General features: G+C 38.6%; 1 protein-coding gene across 2 annotated transcripts in view; it reads left to right on the forward strand.

The window, feature by feature from the left end:
- BNC1 (basonuclin zinc finger protein 1) overlaps positions 1 to 19,891 on the forward strand; it is a 177,990-nt gene extending 158,099 nt beyond the window's left edge. For both annotated transcript variants that reach the window (XM_069098710.1, XM_069098709.1), the window contains exons 2-5: positions 7,846 to 7,945; positions 8,365 to 8,600; positions 9,573 to 11,488; positions 17,212 to 19,891. In XM_069098710.1, coding sequence (XP_068954811.1) covers positions 7,846 to 7,945; positions 8,365 to 8,600; positions 9,573 to 11,488; positions 17,212 to 17,896 — 2,937 coding nt within the window. In that variant the 3' untranslated portion in view covers positions 17,897 to 19,891. The remainder of the gene's footprint in view (positions 1 to 7,845; positions 7,946 to 8,364; positions 8,601 to 9,572; positions 11,489 to 17,211) is intronic.
- The last annotated feature ends 388 nt before the right edge of the window (positions 19,892 to 20,279 follow it).

Consider the following 20,279-nt stretch of genomic DNA (forward strand, 5'->3'; position numbering starts at 1 on the left):
TGGGTTGTCCCCTCCCTCCCCACACTTCTTTTTTTTTCTTTTTACTTAATTACATTTTATTTTATTTTTGGATCTGCCATCTCTTTCTCCCCTACCCCCAACTGACAAAGCAAGAAAATCAAAACCCCTGTTACAGCAGGTGTAGTCAAGCAAAATAAATTCTCCCATTGACCATGTCCAGAAAAAGGTCTTAATCTCTGTACTGTCTTTTCCATGAATCCTTCCATGAACTCTGGCCACAATGCCATTAGGATTCATTGTTTGACATTTAGGGTATATTCTGTTATTTCCTTATTCTTTCCTGTTACGTGCTTGTCTCTGTGGTGAAGTTATAAGTACCTCAATAGGGTGGAACCATGTTTTATGCTTCCTTTATAGCCTCTGTATATTAGGTTCTTGAAAATACTTGAAAGAATAAATGAATACCTTAAAAAGAAAAATATGGAAAGTTTAAACTATGATAGTCAACTCAAGTAAGGAGATGAATGCAATCTTACTAGTATTTTGAAATATATCTTTGGATACATTGTGCAAGTTATCTAATCTTTACTCTGGGCTTCAGTTTCCAAATTGGTAAAATTGAAGGGATTGGACTAGGACTGAACAGTCAGCAATCATTTATTACCTATCGGCCCTGTGCTAGGTGCTAAGAATGTGGAGACAAAAAATAAAAACATCCCTGCTTTAAAGGTTAACTTTAAACTGCGAAGTTGGTATAGGGGTAATGGGGAGCTCTTGGAGTTTATTGAGTAGGGGAGTGGCACTGACCTTGTCACTTTGATGCTGGAGGATGTATTGGGGGAGAGTTGAGGCCAAGAGAAATCAAGTAGAAGGCTATTGTAATAGTATAGCCACAGGACAGGACCTGAAGCAATGGATTCGAGAAATATAGTGGAAGTAGAAATGATTGAGGAGTTGAGAATAATGCTGAGATTGTAAAACTTGGAGTCTAAAAAAGATGATGAACCCCTCAAAAGAAATAAGGGTATTAGTGAATGCAGGGGTGGAAGGAGATGAGTTCTGTTTTGGACACATTGAATTTGGTATGTCTGTTTGATAATCAGTTTAAAAGGTTCAATAAAGCAGTTGATGACAATTCAGGAGGAAGATTTGGGCTGAATGTATAGAGCTGAGAGCCATCTGCATAGAGATGATAATTAAAGTTGAGGAAGTTGATGAGGTCACCGGAGCAGAGAGGGAGAAGAAGGCATAGGAAAGAAGAGACTTAGACTACTCCAGGTGTGTGCTGGAGCCAGCTTGAAGTGGCTCACAAGAGCTGATCATTAAATTTTTATCTTGAGTATTTACATCTCAGAAATTGACATATGCTATAAATCAAGTCCCGACTAATTGTTTTGTTGATGATTTAGACTTCAGAAAGTGATGGAGAAATGTACATGATGCAGATTAAACTTATAAGTATGGCCTGTGTACATTGGGGGAGAGGGGAGCCAGTTGTTAAATATTTAATGCAGATTAAATTTAAGAGCATGTCCTATGCACATTTGTAGGAACAAAGTGAGAGCCGGTTGTTAGATATTTACTGCCACACTCCTTGACTATCCCACAGGGGGCCTGATTATGGATAATGATCCAGAAACAGAGACTGAGAAGGTATGGTCAAAGACAAGTAGGAGGAGAAAACAGTGTCGCAAAAATCTTGAGAAGAGAGACTGTCCAAAAGGAGAGGGCAGTCAGCAATGTCAGATGCTGCAGAGAGAGGTCAAGTAGGATGAGGGCTGGGGGGGAAAAAAAAAGCCAAAAGCAAAACATCAGATTTGGCAATAGATAATTTTCGAGAAAGCCATTTGGGCCCCTCTTTGCTCAAAATTTGAGCTCCTGTGATCCTGCAGATTTCCAGGTTTGTATGATAATGACAACAACAACAAAATGTTCCATTTTATTATTTCATTCTGGGACTGTTCACTTAGAGACTAGAATTTGTGTTAAAAAGCCTACCTGTCCATCTTTGAAGGCCCAGCTCAAACATCACCTCCTTCATTAAGCTTTCATGGTCCCCTCCCCCCCATCCCCAGTCTGTCTATCTTCTCAAACCAGCTGGTTTTTCTGTCTCCTCTAAATCTCCCTAGTAGTTCCCTCTTTAGACTCTTGACATGATCTGCCTTGTAGTTTAGTATGTGTGTGTGTGTATGTATGTAATCACCTCACTTAATTGTAAGCTGCTGGAGGGCAGGGATAGTTTCTTATTCATCTTTTCTTAGGCCCCTTCAGGGTGGAATACAGACTTTGCACATGGTTACTTGGTAAATATTTGTTTAATAAATGAATGAATGTTTTGTTAATGGGTTTTTTTTTCCCCTGGTAATTTCTTTTGGTGGTGACAGGAGTTGAGCTGTTTGTGCTAGAAAAAAACAAAATCCTGGTTTATTTATCAAACTAATAATTACAACCACGTGGTAATTATTCTCTGAAGCTCTGTATGCCTATTACCTCATTAATTCTCCTAAACTTTTCTTTGAGATAGGTAGGTGGCAGGTATTATTCCCATTTTATAGATGAGGCATCTGAGGCATAGGAACTGTTAATTAACTGGCCTAAAGCTATGGTGCAGATCAGAGACAGAACCCTGGGGTGGTTATAATCTTTAGTCCAGCACCTCATCCCTGAGAAGTAGACAGGATTCAGGTCTCCCTCCCCACTGCCTTGGGTCATCCAGGATCTTCTGGGATTTCTTTTTTTGTAATGTGATCACAGTTACACATGCTAGGGATTGCAGTTGCTTTAAATGAGTGTAGTTTTGCTTCTTAAAATCCTGTCACAGAGCTAAATAGAAGTGTTATCTTGAAAGTCCTCTCTTCAAGGAAGCATATCTTGACTGGCTAGCTACAAGTGTGCATGCAGTCATTTATAGCTTGAAAAATAACTCAAGGTACATGTCCCTCTAACAGTGGATGCAGCAGCTGCCTCCTCACTGATGGACCCCCCAAATGTGCCTGTCAGGCAAGGTCCAGTCAGTATCCTTCCTTGGGCCTTGAGTGGCCAAAAGATTCTTACAGCTCTATCATGAACAAAGATTCTTTGGGTCATTGTGGACACCAGAATTTTCAGTACTGGTTTAAAGCATATTAGAATGACTAAGAAGAGGAGTAATGAAAGAGCAATAATAATAGTAATAACTTGATGGGCCCACAATGCTTTAAACATCGATGCTTTATGATTTTCGAGAATGGAAGAAATATTAAGATGCTGAGTGAAAGGATTTAACTTTAAAAAGAGTTTTCCATTTTAATTTCCACATGCATCTCTATCTAGTCCTTTGATTAGAATTTTTCAGTTTTATTTGACTTTCAATGTTTTAGTTTTACTTTAGAATGTAATTCTTCAACTTGGTAGGATTCTGTGACTTTCTTGCTTGTTGAAAAAATACTCTGAAATTAGAAGCTTTCTTAGCCACTGTAATCAGCATTCTTTTTTTAATAAATGATTCAGATGAGATTATTTCCCTAGATGCTTAATTAGCATCATTATCTCTTGTTAAAATGGGTTAAGTTAGAACTGATCTGAATATAGCTTATAAAACCCAGTTTTGGAAGATTAGAGTTGTTGACAAATTTCTTGGAAATCCTGAATGAGAAATGAAAGGTTCTAAAACGAAGTGACCAGGTTACATGATATTCAAGACAGAAAGTCCCATTCATAAAGGAAAGTGGAATTAGTCATTCAAATATATGTGAATCTCGGGGCAGCTAGGTGGCACAGTGGATAGAGCACCAGGCCTGGAGTAAGGAAGACTTCTCTGTCTTCAGTTCAAATCTGGCCTCAGACACTTACTAGCTGTGTGACCCAGGGCAAGTCACTTAATCCTGTTTGCCTCAGTTTCCACATCTGTCAAATGAACTGGAGAAGGAAATAGCAAAGTGCTCCCAGTATCTTTGCTAAGAAAACCCCAAAGGGGATCACAAACAGTTGGATAGGACTGAAAACAACTCAGCAACAACATGTATGAATTTCCTAGGCTGGGGTGAATCAAAAGCTGCCATTTGTCAATAGGAGCCATGCTGTTCTGGCACAGAACTCACTCTATGCATGGGAAGCTCCTTTTGAACATCCCTTTAAGTTAATTGGTCAGTAAGTATTAAGTACCTGCGTCTGGGATTCACAAACAATGAAACAATCCCTGCTCTCAAGAAGTTCATGTATGAAGGATAAACACTGAGGACCCTAGTCATACCCTGTCTTCTGAATCTGTGTGTCTGTCTCTGTCTAATCAAAAGATCTCCCCTTGGTAGCCCACTGACCTTGGCATTAACCTTTCTGAGACATGGTCTGACCTATACGATCTTTAGATCTTTAAGTACCTTAAAGATAAGCATCACAAAAGCATGGATTTAAGACTGATAAGGACCTTAGGAGGTCATAGACCTCTCATTTTAGAAATGAAGAAACGAACCTTGAGACGTTGTACGACTTCCCTAGTGTGTCACAAAGCACGATATTAACAGAATTTGAATCCAGATTTTCCTGGCTTCAAAGTACAGCTTTCTGTCTCCTGCCTTTTAAGTGAGAAATGTACCGGAAAGTATTTTATAAAGTGTGATATGAGAGATTATTGTTATCATTAGTATTAATATTATTAATAATTTTCCCAGATTGCAGATAACTGAAATATGAATTAACCAACTATAATCCAGACATCTTGTTTTAAGAGTAAATTGTACTCTAAGGGAAATTGGATGCCAGAGGAAAAGGAAATGTTAAATCTCTTATTTTTGTAGTCATTTTGAGAGAAAAGAAATGTAGAAAAAAGAAATCCTAAAGAGGTTAATTTATTAAATATAAGCTAAGAATGACCTAGTCTTCATAGTGACATTCTAACAGAGTGTAGAGTTTGTCAGGTTCTCCAGAAATGAAAAAGACCAAGTTTAAACTGGAACACATCCTTTTCATTTGAGAGACAGGTTAGCTGGATTCAGAAAGGCTTGTGGTCCAGTTGGCTTATAAATGATGAATATTTGTGTCCCAACAATTTGTGAGGGCAGTCTACTAAAATTTATAGTGGTCACAATCTGTTGGTGAAGGGGGTGCCCATTCTGATGAAATCCCAGAGCCTTGGAGCTAAAGCAAGTTGTGAAATACTCCTGCTGTTTATAAATGACCACCGGACACTAGGTGTGTTCAGAATAGCCAGAGGGCAAGATTTCCGATTCTCCAGCAGCTTACCTTGAAAGCTTTTCATGGGAGTCTGAACTGTTGGAACTAATTGAACTACATTTCTGTTTTGACATCTTATTAGGTAAAGGCGAACTTTATTCATTATTTTTTAACCTTTGATTTAGATGTGTGTGACTTTTTACTGTTCACGTGTTTCCATAACAAAGTTAAAATAGATCTGTTATAGGAACAAAAGTAGTTAATTAATACTATCCCACATCCTCATGGGTTCTCCTCTTTTACAAGGAGCTAAAAGCATTTTCCCCCTATTTTTATCGTTTGAGGATGACTTCTTTGAGGGATTATGCAGAAATACTCCAGTCAGCTGCACACCCTGTTACCTCCTGTTCCAATCCTTCAGATGAAAACCGAAGTCTGCCTAGTTCCTGCCATCTTTGTATCTCCAGGCATGCTAATATGTCATTCTCATTCAGAATAAATCCTGGAAATGAGCAGGCTGTAGAGATGTGAAATTCTAAAGTGAAAGAGTCACTAATTATCACTGCTGAGGCACCCGATACGTACTCTAAGGGCAGGTTTTCCAATTCCTGATAACAGATTCCTTTCTTCCTTCATGTTCAGAGGATCTCAAAACACTTTTGAAATAAGCACTATCCCTATGTTTCTGGAGGCAAGCACTAAAGCCCCCAAAAGGTAAGGTAGTCATTTTGTTAACCAGTACTAAAAGTGAACCCAATATTTTTGTGAATTCCAGTGCCTTCATCCTATCCCTGACCCAAACAGAATGCAATTCTTCCAAACTGATGCCTTGTGTTCTTGGCCCAAACAGACCATGTACTGCTTTTACCACTCCTGATAGTGTTTCATATCTGACAGGCAGGTCTCGTGTGAGGGCTTTTTGCTATTTAATAATTCATTTCATTCTTTAGACCTTTATCCCTCACTGGAGGATTGGAGATGAAGGGAAGGTCTGAGAAATTCAGTTAAACTTAAATATTTCCAAAACTTTGTCAGTGAGAGCACTTTGGACTCATGCCTATCTTACATATTTGTGTATGGAGAAAGCACTGTGGGTTGTGTATTGGAAAGAGCACTGAACTGGGAACTATTGGGCTGAATACTACTCCCAGCATGGCTGTTAGCTCTGGCTGTGTGACCTTGATCAAATCACTTTGTTTCTCTTCTTAAAACAAGGGGCCTGGCCTATATGATCACCAAAAGTCTCTTATCTTAAACATTCTTTTATTCTGATAGAGCTCCCAGCCCCCTGCTTTGTACCAGATGTGTAACAAGACCATCATTCAGATCTCAGCTCCAACACTACCTATATGGCCTTGGGCAAATCATTTAACCTTTCTAAGCCTCAGTTTCCTCATCTATATAGTGGGAATAATAAGACAATGCCTTCATCTACAAGACAGCAGTGTTGCTGCTCTTAGCAATCTGCTATCTAGTCAATAAAATTTCTAAGTTCCATATTCTCCACTTGGAGAATGTTATAGAATCACACAGGGTCATATTTGGGGTCCATCCTGCCCATAATTCCGTTTCCTTTTGAGCAGTCGGTAAAGATAGTAGGTCTGCCCTTCCTGAAGTTAATGTAAGAGATAAGGGCTGTACCCCCAAACTTCCCTGGGTTCCCTTAATAGATGTCTCCTTCTTGAAGCAATTTGTATTCAATCTTTGCCACCTCTTTGAGTAATGAGTTCCTTATGTCTACTACCCGCTGTTTAAGTAGTATTTCCTTTTGTTTGTTCTAAAACTACCTCTCTTAAAGCTTCCAGGGGTTAGATGTTCCCTAGCTCTAATATTCTGGGATGTGGCGAACGAGTCTGGGCTTTACCCTATCAATACCTTTCACGATTTTATAGGCTTTGATCATATTTCCTGACACCCCCTCCCCCCACCTTTGCCTTTCTAGACGGAAAGAGACTAATTTTTTTTTGTCTGCCCTCACACAAAAATCTTTATTCCCTTGATCTTTTTCATTACCCTTCAGCTCCACAATGAGAAGTGTTCACAACAACTAGACTTGCTTGGAACAACAGGGGCTGCGGGGAAAATAGTTTTCAGGAGTGCCCTGTAAGGAGAGTTATGGGGTTTACCGTCAGGCATAGAAGAAGGGTTATGTGTTCAACAACAGGTAGATTGAGGCAAAAGATGTTGTTTACTCACCCAAAACATGATTAAGATGAGGTCATGAATCTCCATTTTAATTTGCATTGCAAATGTAGCAGTGATGCTTTACCATAAACTAAGTTCAGCTGCCTGCCAAACAGCTTCCTCTCTTTCTCCAGCCAGAAGATAGGGAATTATCTAACCAGCCCTACCTCTGTGCTCAAATACATTAGCACTTAAAAGCAACACAGTTCTAATCCTTTATCCCTTTTGCTCTAAATGGAGCATCTGTAACACTTACTCTGAAGAGTTTGCTCTTCGGATTCTGAGTTGCATGTAAACCAAGTGTGTCTATTTCTAATAAAGAAATCTGTTTCTATTTCAGCCTTATGTATGAGCTCCTTCTTTGGGTACAGGGAATAGTCATTGGATACATTAATGGCTTCAGGGGCCAAATTAACTATTTATCTTCCCATGCTGAAATTGATCATATCCTTTCTGCTTGGGCTTTTAAAAAAGAAAACAAAACACCCTGCTGCTGTTGTTCCAAATGTCATCTATCTGCTATACACCATTGTGCTTGTTACTTTGCAGGCTATTGGATGCACTCTGAACTGTAGTTGTCAAGGTTTCAAACCAGGAAAAATACACCACCGGCAGTGTGAACAGTGCAGACATGGATGGGTGGCACATGGTAAAAAAAAAATTTTTTTAAGCAACTATTTGTATATCTTTTTGCTTATGATGGATAGTCAACTCTGTTATTCAGTCACTAGTTATGTTGTTTGGGGGATTATTTCTGTCCCTTGTTTATTCCCCTCCCTTCCTGTATGTGGCAGTTTCACTGCTCATCAACTTCAGTAGGTGAGTGAAGAAAAGATGGGAGAGAAGACTCTGAGACCTGTTCATTTCACTTCTTGCAGAATAGTTCCTGCTTAAAAAAAAAAAAAAAAAACATTTGGTGGGAATGAACAGGAAGTCATTGGATTAATCAAAATTGTAAAACTATTAATAGCTTTTCTTTGTCTTGGTTGGCATAAGCAGACTTTAGTTTAGTGACTGCCTCTGAACTGAGATCACCTCTTTAAAATGCTTCTTATGTCTGGTTTTCAGCACTAAGCAAATTGAGGATCCCAAATGTGTACCCAACTAGCCAAGTGGAGATAGTCCAGTCCAATGTGGTTTTTGATATCAGCAGTCTCATGCTCTACGGGACCCAAGCTATTCCCATTCGCCTTAAAATTCTTTTAGATCGTCTTTTCAGTGTACTGAAACAAGAGGAGGTAATACAGATTCTTCATGCCTTGGACTGGACTCTTCAGGATTATATTCGTGGATATGTGCTCCAGGTACTGTAGAATCGATGGCCTAGACTAAGAAATGTTGGGGGGGGGGAAATGCATCTCATGGAATGTTACTTTTGCTTGGTTTCATTGTACTAGCAAATTTACCTTAATTTTGATAGTGATCCTAAGTATTTAGATAGAATTTTATCTGGCTGTGGCCTACATTTGCCAGACTAACAAATCTCCCCAAATTAACCTGTGTGGACATTAAAAAAAAAAAAAAAGTATGTGCTCACACAGACTAGGCTCTGCAACTAGATGGAAATGACCTTTTATGTAAAGTAGTATTATGATCTTACATTATGACATAGATCAATATTTAATGATCTTGATAATCTTGCTTTTTAGTGTTCGGATTAAAAATATGGAATCAATTACCTTGAACCTCTATCACATGAAAAATTTATGATGTTACATTCCTTATCATCTTAGAAACTCTTACATGCACTGTGAAAAATCTCAGTAGGCCATCAAATACATGTTCTGTGATAAAATATTTATTATAGTTATTGGGAAAAGTTAGGCATAGCTAGAGTTTGAAAGAACTCCAACACTCTAGTGTAATTACAGCTGTGCTTTGTGAACACTGGCAGCAGATCAATACAGGTTCATTTGTTTTCTGATGTTAGTTGCTTGGAAGATTATTAAGCTTTCAGTGAAATAATACTTGAGTTATATATCTAGACTGCTCTATCTTTTCTCCTTGGTTTTAGGTGCTGCTGTTGTTCAAATTGTACATATTTTAATTTTGGTGATGAAATTATACAAGTGTCTAATACGTAATTATGCTTTGGGTCATGACAGCTGAATAGTTAATCACTGGGTTGGAACAATGAGGGAAACGAGGATACTTGAGTTATCTTGGGTTAGACTTGGGCATTGCCATTAAATAGCTATGGTGAATCAAGGGAATAATTTCTTCAAAAAGAAGGACAGTCAATTGATTATTTTTTTTCAACTTGATCTTGTATTCAGGATGCATCAGGAAAGGTTTTGGATCACTGGAGTATCATGACCAGTGAAGAAGAATTGGCCACCCTGCAGCAGTTTCTTCGTTTTGGAGAGACCAAGTCCATTGTAGAGCTCATGGCAATTCAGGAGAAAGAAGGACAGTCCATTATCATACCATCTACAACAACCAATTTGGATATTAGGGCCTTTATAGAAAGTTGCAACCAGAGAAGCCCTAGCCTTTCTGTTCCAGTGGACAAGGTGAACCCTGGCAACCTTCATCATTTTGAAAACCTCATCAATAACATGGCTTTCATGCTGCCTTTTCAATTCTTCAGCCCAGTGCCTCCCCCACTGATAGGTTCACCACCAGAGAGACATGTGATTGAGCAAGGTCAAGATAGAAGTCATGACACTAAACATGATGTCCAGATACCCTTTTCAGAAAATGGCTTCTTAACTTCCACTTCTGCTTCATTTCAAGTTGAAAATGAACAGTGTATAAACTGTCCAGATGTCCTACCCAAAAGTGAAGATGATGCCCATTTCAGTGATTCTGGTTCACACCACACAGTCGCCAAGCTTGAAATGACACGGTTGTCCCCAGAGCCCAAAGGGAAAACTACTGAAAGAAATGGTATCGGACCAAAGAAAGGCCGGGTTTTCTGCACTGCATGTGAAAAGACCTTCTATGACAAAGGTACCCTGAAAATTCACTATAATGCTGTCCACCTGAAGATCAAGCACAAATGCACAATTGAAGGATGCAATATGGTGTTCAGCTCCCTGAGGAGCCGAAACCGACACAGTGCAAACCCAAACCCAAGGCTTCATATGCCCATGAACAGGAACAACCGAGATAAAGATCTGAGGAACAGTTTAAACATGACCATCCCTGAGGAGGGCAAAAGAACAGGCTTTCCTGTGACATCGCCAGACAGCAGGCCCATGCCCAATTATATCGGGCCTTGCACTGACTCCAAAGCACAGTCGACCTTTCCCAGTATTGGGCAAAATGGTGTGCTTTTCCCCAACTTAAAGACAGTTCAGCCAGTTCTTCCTTTCTACCGCAATCCAGTCACACCAGCTGAGCTTGCTAACACCCCAGGAACGCTCCCCTCTCTGCCTCTAGTGTCCTCCTCCATACCTGAACAGCTGGCTTCCAATGAATTGCCATTTGATGCTCTTCCCAAGAAAAAATCTCGGAAATCCAGCATGCCTATCAAAATAGAGAAGGAAGCAGTGGAAATTGCCAATGAAAATAGTGATGCCCTCAGTTCAGATGAAGAGATGCCCTTGCAGGTTGTCAGTGATGGAGAGCTAGAGACATGTGAGCTCAGGGTGGAAAAAGAGGTCATTGACCAAGCAGAGCAGCACTCACACTCTGCCAACTTATGGAAATCTTTTTCTGAGGGAGGTAGGCCTCCCAAACCAGAATCAGTGATTGAGACCAAACACTTAAAAAAAATGTCGGAGCAGGATTTGAACAGCTCAGAGAAAGAGACTGAACAAAACCCAGTGTTAGCCATTGTGCCCAGGGAAGCTGCTTTCAGTGATCCCAAACAACACACCAATGTCTTAAAACCAGTAATTGAGCCTCTGCCAATGTATGCGAAAGAACAGTCCAAACACCAGCTTCCCAATTCTGATTGCATGGAATTGCAACACCACTTACTGACTGGGGGATTTTTAAATGCTTTGTCCAACAGGGGGATGGCTCTTCCTTGTTTTGAGGATGCTAGAGAGAGAGATCAGGTCAGTCAGCATGCACTAGGAAGACAAAAGGAAGAAACTCGCTTTCACTGTGATATTTGTAAGAAGACCTTTAAAAACACTTACAGCGTGAAAATTCATTTCAAAAACGTGCATGCCAAAGAAATGCATATCTGTACAGTTGAAGGCTGCAATGCAACCTTCCCTTCCCGCAGAAGCAGAGACAGGTAAGAAATTTGTAAAAGGTTCGATTTATTGCAGTCATGATAGCAACTCATTTGAAATTTAACTACTTGAGAAAAGGGGCTAGGGAGCTTCTTTTCTTTTTCATTTTTTAAAATTTCTTTAGTATTTTATTTTTCTTCAGTTACATGTAAAAAGTTTTTTAACATTAGTTTTTAAAACTTTGAGATCCAAATTCTTTCCCTTCCTCCCTCCCCACCCTCCTCGTTGAGAAGGCAAGCAATTTAGTATGGGTTATACATGTGTAGTCATGCAAAACACTTCCATAATAGTCATGTTATGAAAGACAACTTAAACTAAGGAGGGGTAAAAAAAAACCCGACAACAAAACCTCAAGTAAAATAAAATAAGTAAAAAAAATATGCTTCACTCTCAATTTAGACACCATCAGTTATTTCTCTGGGGATGGATAGTATTTTTCATCTTAAGTTCTTCAGAGTTGTCTAGGATCATCGTAATTGCTGAAAATAACTAAGTCATTCACAGCTGATCATCTTAAAATATTGCTACTGCTTAATACATAGTACATTTCACTTTGCATCATCTCATGTAAGTCTTTCCAGGTTTTTCTGAGAGCATTCTACTCATCATTTCTTATAGCACAATAGTATTCCATTGTAATCACATACCACAGTTCAGCCATTTCCCAGCTGATGGACATCGCCTCCATTTCTAACTTTTTGACCCCAGAAAAAAAGCTGCCATAAATTTTTTTGTGCATATAGGTCCCTTTCCTTTTTTTTTTTTTTGGTCTCTTTTGAGGTACAAACCTAGTTAATAGTATTGCTAGGTCAAAGGGTATCCATGGTTTTACACAGGGATCTTATTTTCTATGGATTTTTAAAATAACCTTTATAAAATATAATTATTGAATCACTTCAGCAAACATTTTATAAACATCTGCTTTATTTGAAGGGTCCACCATTGCACTGAGATGGAGTGGGGAAGGGATATACTGTAAAAGAGAAGAGTTCCCAGACTTTTCCCATAAGAAGCTTACCCTCTAGTGTCACATGTGAACCAAAAACAATGTGAAAATACACTATGAAAGGTGTCCTGTGAAAATTTAAAAGGGAGAGCTTACTGGCAGCAGGAGAGGAGAATCAAGGAAGGGCTGGTGCCATGAGTGCCATTTGATCTGAGCCTTGAAGGAAAGGATTTGTCATTTATAGAAACTTTTATTTTCCTCTAAGTGATTTGATATTTTTTAAAGGATAATTTGAAAGAGACTAAAATATGAGGATTCTATTGAGTAAATGCTGAGGATTGACTTTTTTTATTTTAAATGTATGGCTTATGGTTGGATAAATTGAAAGAAGGGAACCCTGTAGATGACTGGGTTTGGGATTTTATTTTTTGTTTTTGTTTCTGACACACAAACATATCAACTTCCCTATTTATTCCCTATTCCCAAGTTTAAGGGCTGTAGGTATAATACAATGTTGTATGTAGTAAACATAAGTTTTATTACTACAAAAGTTCGGGTCTCATCTCATTGTGACATTCTGTGACTTATGAGTTTGAATATAACCAGCCTTTTACTAAGCAGCTTATAGACCACATCCAATCAATCTAACAGGGTCATGTGTCCTGAGTTTTATAATCTTGTTCCTTTTGTCTTCAGCAAAGTTGAGTTACTTGGCAAGTCTTCAGATCCCATTCCTGTCACAGTGTTTCTGAAACGTTGTCCACAAGAGAACTCAGAGAAGATCGGAACATTTATGAAATACACGAAAAATGATAAATACATTTCTTCCTTCTGAGCATTATGCCTTGCTGTAGCCTATCCATTAATTCAACAAACATTTACTGAGCATCTCTAAGTACTATTAGAAATACAAAACTCAACTTTGTTCTATTTGTCTTTGACACTGGCCTCTGCCCTCAAATATAGATTATAGTCTAGTCAGAGAGAGAGGTGTGTATAGATAACTCTAAAGCAAGACCTGGTATAGTAAATGTCACAAGCGAAATGCAAATGCTGAGGGTTATGGGTGTTGAGAGAAGAAAGAGATCACATCTGGCTGGGAGGATTAGGGAAAGCTGAATGAAGGAATAGGGCATTTGATCAATGGTGCAAAGAATGGGTAGTAATTTTATAGAGAAGAGCATTCTATATAGAAAGATTAGCATGGGGGCGGGGGAGAAATGGTGAGAAAGTGGGAAGTTTGGGCTAGTTTGACTTGAAGCATTGGGGTAATTTGAAGTAATGAAAGGCAAGGTTGGAAAGGTTGGGGCCAGAATCTGGCAGGCCTTGAGTATCAATTCAAGAATACAGTAACATGTCGATTTCCTTATCTGAAAAATGAGTATTATTTTAATTTCCAGTTAACCTCTTTTAACTTGAGTTCAAACTGAATTTCAGAAAGTTTTCTAGAGGAAGAAATTGAGGAAAAAATGTTCAAGTCCTAAAGACATTTTTTTTTTTTTACCTTTTTGGAGGGCAGTTGAGGTTAAGTAACTTGCCCAATGTTACTGTGTGGGTGTTAAGTGTCTGAGGCCAGAACCTAACTCAGGTCCTCCTGACTCAGGGGCCGGCACTTTGCTCACTGCACCACCTAGCCGCCCGCTAAAGACGTTTCTTAAACTCTTGAATGGAGCACATGAGAATATATTATTACTAATAAAACACGTGGTTTATTCAAGTATCTCAGATTTCATAAGCATGACTGCCCCTACCATACTCCAGTATACTGGATTGATGACTTTCTGTAGCTGAAAAAAAATTATAACAGGATTTCAAGATTGGAAATGGACCTTTGAGATTCTCTAGGCCAGTCCATGTGAAGACAAGCCTTCCCTCTATGACAAACCCAACTGGAGTGTTGAGGGATAACCCACTCGCTACCAATACAGCCCCTCCATTTATAGATAGTAGGAGAAAATGTATTCCCATGTGCTGTGGTCTTAGAGCAAAGAAAATACACAGAGAAGGTAGAGAGAAAATGGAGAAGGTTCATTTGGTCATTAAGGAAAGATCTTTTGAATGTCTGTTCATATGTCACGTTTGGTGCTGTGGGGACCACAAAGAGCAATAAGACATAGTCTTGAGATTAAAATCCATGTTACATATTGTTTTTATTATTTTGTACAATATCTGCTAAATTAATAGTCACTTCATTCAAAAGGCTTTAATTATTTTTAAATTTCATCTGTTTGGTGTCTTCATGCTTTGGCCTTATTATGAAAATAAGCAGGCCCCCGTTTGTAGGCAGGATATATTCTGAAAGTTCTTTATAACATAGTTATAACCTCACAACAGTTAGGTCGCACAGTGTACGGGGTGCTTAGACTTGAAGTTGGAAAGATCTGAGTGTGAATTCTGCCTCAGACACCTCCTAGCTGTGTGTATCTGGGCAAGTCACACAGATGTGACCCTGGGCAAGTTATAGAGGAGGAAATTAAGGTTGAGAGAGATAAATCTCTCTCAGCCTCAGTTTCCTTCTCTGTATAAGAGAGATAATAAGTAGCACCTCCCTCCCAGGGTTGTTGAGAGGATCAACTTTACTCACTAATCTTAGAGCACATTATTGCCAGCGGTGTATATATATATATACATATATATATGTGTAAATTTGCTAGCGGTTATTAATCATTGTGAAGTGTGTTGCATTAAAAAGAGCACTGATTTGGAGTCAGAAGACCTAGATTAATATGCCAATGTTGTCACTCATCTTGGGCAAGTTCGCCTCCTCATCTATGAAATGAGGCAGCTGGACAAGTTGACCTCCAAGGGCCCATTGGACTCATCATTGATTACATGTACTTGGGATACATTATTCCATAGAAATGCTATTTTTAATGTTGGTCAGATCCCAAGGTTGTTTCCACAAAACTTGTAACTACTCTTGCTAATAACAACAATGGCCATTTTTATAATGCTGAAAGGTCTGTGGTAGGCTTTCTTTTTCTTTATGTATGTCTTCTCATCTGATCCTCTCAGCTCTCAGGAAGTGACTGCTCTAGCTATGCTTATGCCCCTTTTTACACAGGAAGAAGACCAGCATTGAAAAAGAAGTGGTGCCAGGCTCATCCAGCTAGGAAGTGTCTGGAGTAGGAGCAGAATCCACCACACTCTGGGCTCAATAGACTTCTGTCACCCAGCTTAGGAACCTAATGACCATAGGGAACATGATTTCTGTGGGGAAAATGAAATCCACAGGAATCAGGAAAAGGAATGCAGTGACAGCCCAGTCACCTGTCACCCTCAGCCCATGAAAAACAATTTAACAGAAGGAGCAATGATGCATATCAGTGTAGCCCATTTAGGTTTTCAGAGTGTTTTGTATACCTCATCTCTGTTGAACCGCACAACCCTGTAAAGTCCATACTATTTTTAACCCCATTATTCTTATAATGGATCTGAGGCTGTTAAAATGGTTAAGTTGTTTGCCCAAGATGAACACAGCTAGTATCTAGGATAGGATTTGAACTTTAAAGCCAGGTGTTCCTCACTTTCCCTCCAGTGTTCTCTCTCCTGTAACCACACAGTGGTTTCTTCATATATAAAATGAAGCTGTCACATTAGATTATCAAAAGTTTTCCCCATCTTTAAAGCTTGGAACCCTTCCTTCTTTGCTTTTGCAGTTTCTGTAGTGTCTGTGCTTGGGCCACAAGCTCTGGAGTCAAACCCACCTGGATGACCTTGGGCAAAGTCACTTAATATCTCTGATCCTGAGTTCCTCATCTATAAAATGAAGGGGGGTATAGACTAGAGATGTTGTTTTAACTCGAGCTCTAAAATCCTAAAAGGGAGGAGGAATTTCTCCTCTAGTCAACCACCACTTTTCTACCTATTTCCCTTTCCACTCCTAGAAAAAAAAAAAAGAAAGAAAGATGGTGGCTAAGAGAACATTTTTGAGTCACTGAAGAAAGGTCAGCATAGGTATGGCATTAGTATGTCCAAACATATTTAGAAATCAGGTGGAAAAAAGGAAACATGGTGGCTAAGGAAATATCTTTGGGGAATGGGGAAAAGCCAATGTAGGCACAGCATTAATACTTAGAAGATGTTCAGAAGTCAAATGGTCATACCTAGAGTACCTATAATTAAATTCTGTAGCTGGGTGCTTTTTAGGTAGTTGTAGTTCACTTGATATCTTGCTAAGCAAGTTGTATGTAGTCTCTTCTGCATGTAAGACTGTTGCCCATTTTTGCAACGAAATATACTTCCTCTTTCAACTTAGAAATTTGGTGGAAGAATTTAGTACAATTGTAATTGAAGTATTTGCAGAATGAGTGAATAATTTACATTTTTGGGTGTGGTCACAGAAAAAAACAACATTTATGGATAAGTACAATAGAGAAATTGAACTTTTGAAGACTCTGTAGCATTGATTTTATTTCTGGACCCTGTGAAATCTGATGCAGTAATGAGACCTGCAGGTTGGTAAGCTTCAAAGTACCTCACAGGCAGCTATCACATGAAATCTTAAAGCTAGAAGGGGATCTTCTAGAAAGTGCACCCCTGTTAGATGAGGAGCCCAGAGTCCCCAAAATGAACAGGAGTCAGTTAACAAGCCTAGGCATTTATCACATGCCCATCAGTACAATCTAGTCCAGTCTACCAAGGGCTGGTGAACACCTTCTCTGAGAACTTCTTTACCCACAGCCTATAGATTTTCCCCTAAGCTGTGACTTCACAATGATTTTGATGATTTAAGATTTAAAATCTGTTGATTGCTAATCTTCCTTTTCACTCTTTTAGACACAGTTCAAACCTAAGTCTTCATCAGAAAGTCATCACCAAAGATACCCTGGAAAGCAACGATAACCCTTTGGGTGCAACATACCTTTTGAAAGATATGGCTAAGGAGGTTTATCAGGAGGCAGCTTTCAAACAGCACACTCCCCAGACTTCTGTCATTTTCAAAGGAACCAATCGGACTGGGAGTGTCGTCTACCCGATCACCAAAATCCGAGAGTCCTGTCTAGAGAGCTATGGCTGTGGTCCTACCAGTGAGGCCACCGTCCTCGATTTAAGCACTACCTCCAGCATGAAGTCCGAGAGCAGCACCCCTTCTTCCTGGGACTCCGATGGAGGGAGTGAAGAGGGCAATGTAGCTCTGGAAGACAGTGACGAAAGCTGTGAAGGACCGAGCCTGATCCCCAGTGAAGATGGCTACCCAATTTGCACCCTCATGGAAAAGGCCAATCACAGCTTTTCAAACCTTCCCTCTGGTTTGCCAATAACTTGTCACCTCTGCCAAAAGATATACAGTAATAAAGGAACCTTCAGGGCCCACTACAAAACTGTACACCTCCGCCAACTTCACAAGTGTAAAGTACCAGGTTGCAACACCATGTTTTCATCAGTCCGCAGTCGAAATAGGCATAGCCAGAATCCCAACTTGCACAAAAGTCTAACCACATCTCCAAATAATCTCCAGTAACAAGATGGGAGACTGAGTTTTCTTTTGATAAGCTTTAATTATTTCAGATAATAAAATAGTAAAATGAAACGTCTCTAATTTTCTTTTCCTCCATTTTGGCCAAGCCTACAGGGTTACCTGGCTTTAAACCACTACTTCATTTGACTTCTTAAGTTCCTAGAGGCTGGATAGTGTTTAAAACAAACAGACGAAAAAAGACACAAAAAAAAAAAATATGCAGTATGGAAGGATGGTATTGTGGTGATACTATCTAGTGTTACTTCTCTTATACCTAAAGTATTATTCATTGAGAATCTAGAAGCCTGCAGATAATTAAGCTGGTCCCAGTTTTGTTTACATATTACCTTGGGGAAGCACTGGACCAGTGGACAGTTTGGGATCCTGAACTTAGAGTGGGAGTGAAGAGGGTGAGATTCATAGATTAAGAGAGACTTGCAGTATTAAGTACCAGTTTTGTTTTGTGTGTCCTGGGGACTAATGGAATCATAGGGCACAAGGACCTGTCCTTAAAGATCCTACTTTGAACTTAACCCCTTCATAATTCCAAAAGCCAGAATGTGGGTTTAGGAAAATGACTTGGAGACTATTAGATGAGATGATCACATTATTTGGAGTGGAATAGTCTTTTTCTATTCTAAGGTAGCCTCCTATTTTGCTTTAGAAAACATTCTCAGAGAATAAAGTATTGATGTATAAAATGCCCTTTTTGGGTTCCTGATTTGTAGCAAAACACATCCTAGAAGTGGATGGGAAAAAAAAAAATCCTATTTTAAAGTGCACTTTCTGTAAACTACTTTTAGGGAGCAATCATTTTTTTCCTGCCTGCTTTCTCTTCCCCCCTCCAAAAAAGCACTCCCAAATTGGTAGTTATTTAAGTTTTAAATTCTACACATGGAGGATATAGACACCCAAAAGATGTGCTCATGGAGCAGTGGTAGATGTTTACACTTTGGTTATCAAGGTAGGAAAAGGGTTCATTTTGCTTAATAATAGTTAAGAAAACCATTGCAATTTTTATTTTTGGTTCTGAAACTGAGGTGATTCACTTTGTTCTTTCCAGTCACTGTAATTGACAGTATTCTGCATTGTGTTCTGTGCACTTCCTGGTGTTGCATTTTATTTAAAAGCATTTTGATAATATTTAATTTGTGGTTATGTCCTATGAGTATTGTATGTGTATATATGTTGTGCAACAGTATACTTGACTGAGTCCTTCCTGGAGAGCAGGAAAAATGCTAAAACGAGATTTTGCAAAACCACTGCTTATTTTCACTTTGTAAACTTTTGAATTTTGATTTATTTTGGTCACCTGTGGTATACAAGCATGATTATTATAGCACAGTTTGTATATATTTAAGTGTTTTAGAGTATGTGGTTTTGAAGATTTGTTTTAATTTTCACCATAATTGTATCTCTTAATCTTGATACATTTTTTGGATGTATTAAGATTAGGTAGAACTTTTTGAATTTAGTTGGTAGAAAGAATAGTGCAAAGTTATTACCATTCTGTGTGTTTAAATGCTTAACTTATTCTAAGATATATCCAATACCATATACTACCCATTTCATATTCTTAGAAAGGAAGCTAAATTAGACCAATGAAATAAGACCTTATGAAATTTGGGATTGGCAGTACTGTCCAAATCTGGAGAGAAATGAATTTCATATTCAGAGTGTAGCAGAACTAATCTTTTATATTTACAGAAGGCTAAAGTAATATTAAACATCCATCAAGAGAACATTTGGTCCAAAGAAGAGTCTTATTACTCTGGCCTTTTGGTGAAAAAGCCAATAACTTGTTACCAACTATTTCCACTTTTTTTTTTTTGGTGAGTGTAATTGCTTAAACTTTAAGGCTCTGTTTACAAGTCAAATGTGATGTATCTTTCAAATATTTGTTATACACAGTCATTTTGTTTTTTCACTGTTTTCAAAAAAGGAGCAAAATTTGTATACCCTTTGCATTTTTATGAGTTAATAAAAATATATGACACATCTTTTGCTTTAAAATGAATACATTTTTAGATCAAAATTCATTTTGCAGTTTAGTTTTAGAGACTACGTTTTTCAATTAATATTATCCCGTTACATGCCCAGTGGGTTTATGGTGAATTAGATATCATCATAGTTACTGCTACCACAGCAAGAACATAATTATGGAGATGAATGAGTTAGAGTGTAAATAATGTAATAATATTTTCTGTTGGTATAATATTGACTTTTTTACCTGGGAAGATTTGGGCTGAAATGATTCAGCTATTACGTGCTATCCTGGTACATAATGAATATGGAGTAATGTTGAGATCATTTTGTTTCATTTCAGACACCAAAAGCAACTACTTCTTTTTGTGGAAGATTTTTTAGATGAATTATTTCAGAAAAC

This window comes from Petaurus breviceps, unplaced genomic scaffold (assembly GCF_028583685.1).
Source record: "Petaurus breviceps papuanus isolate PSGF00001 unplaced genomic scaffold, PetGlider_PUasm1.0 37, whole genome shotgun sequence".
Lineage (NCBI taxonomy): Eukaryota > Metazoa > Chordata > Mammalia > Diprotodontia > Petauridae > Petaurus > Petaurus breviceps.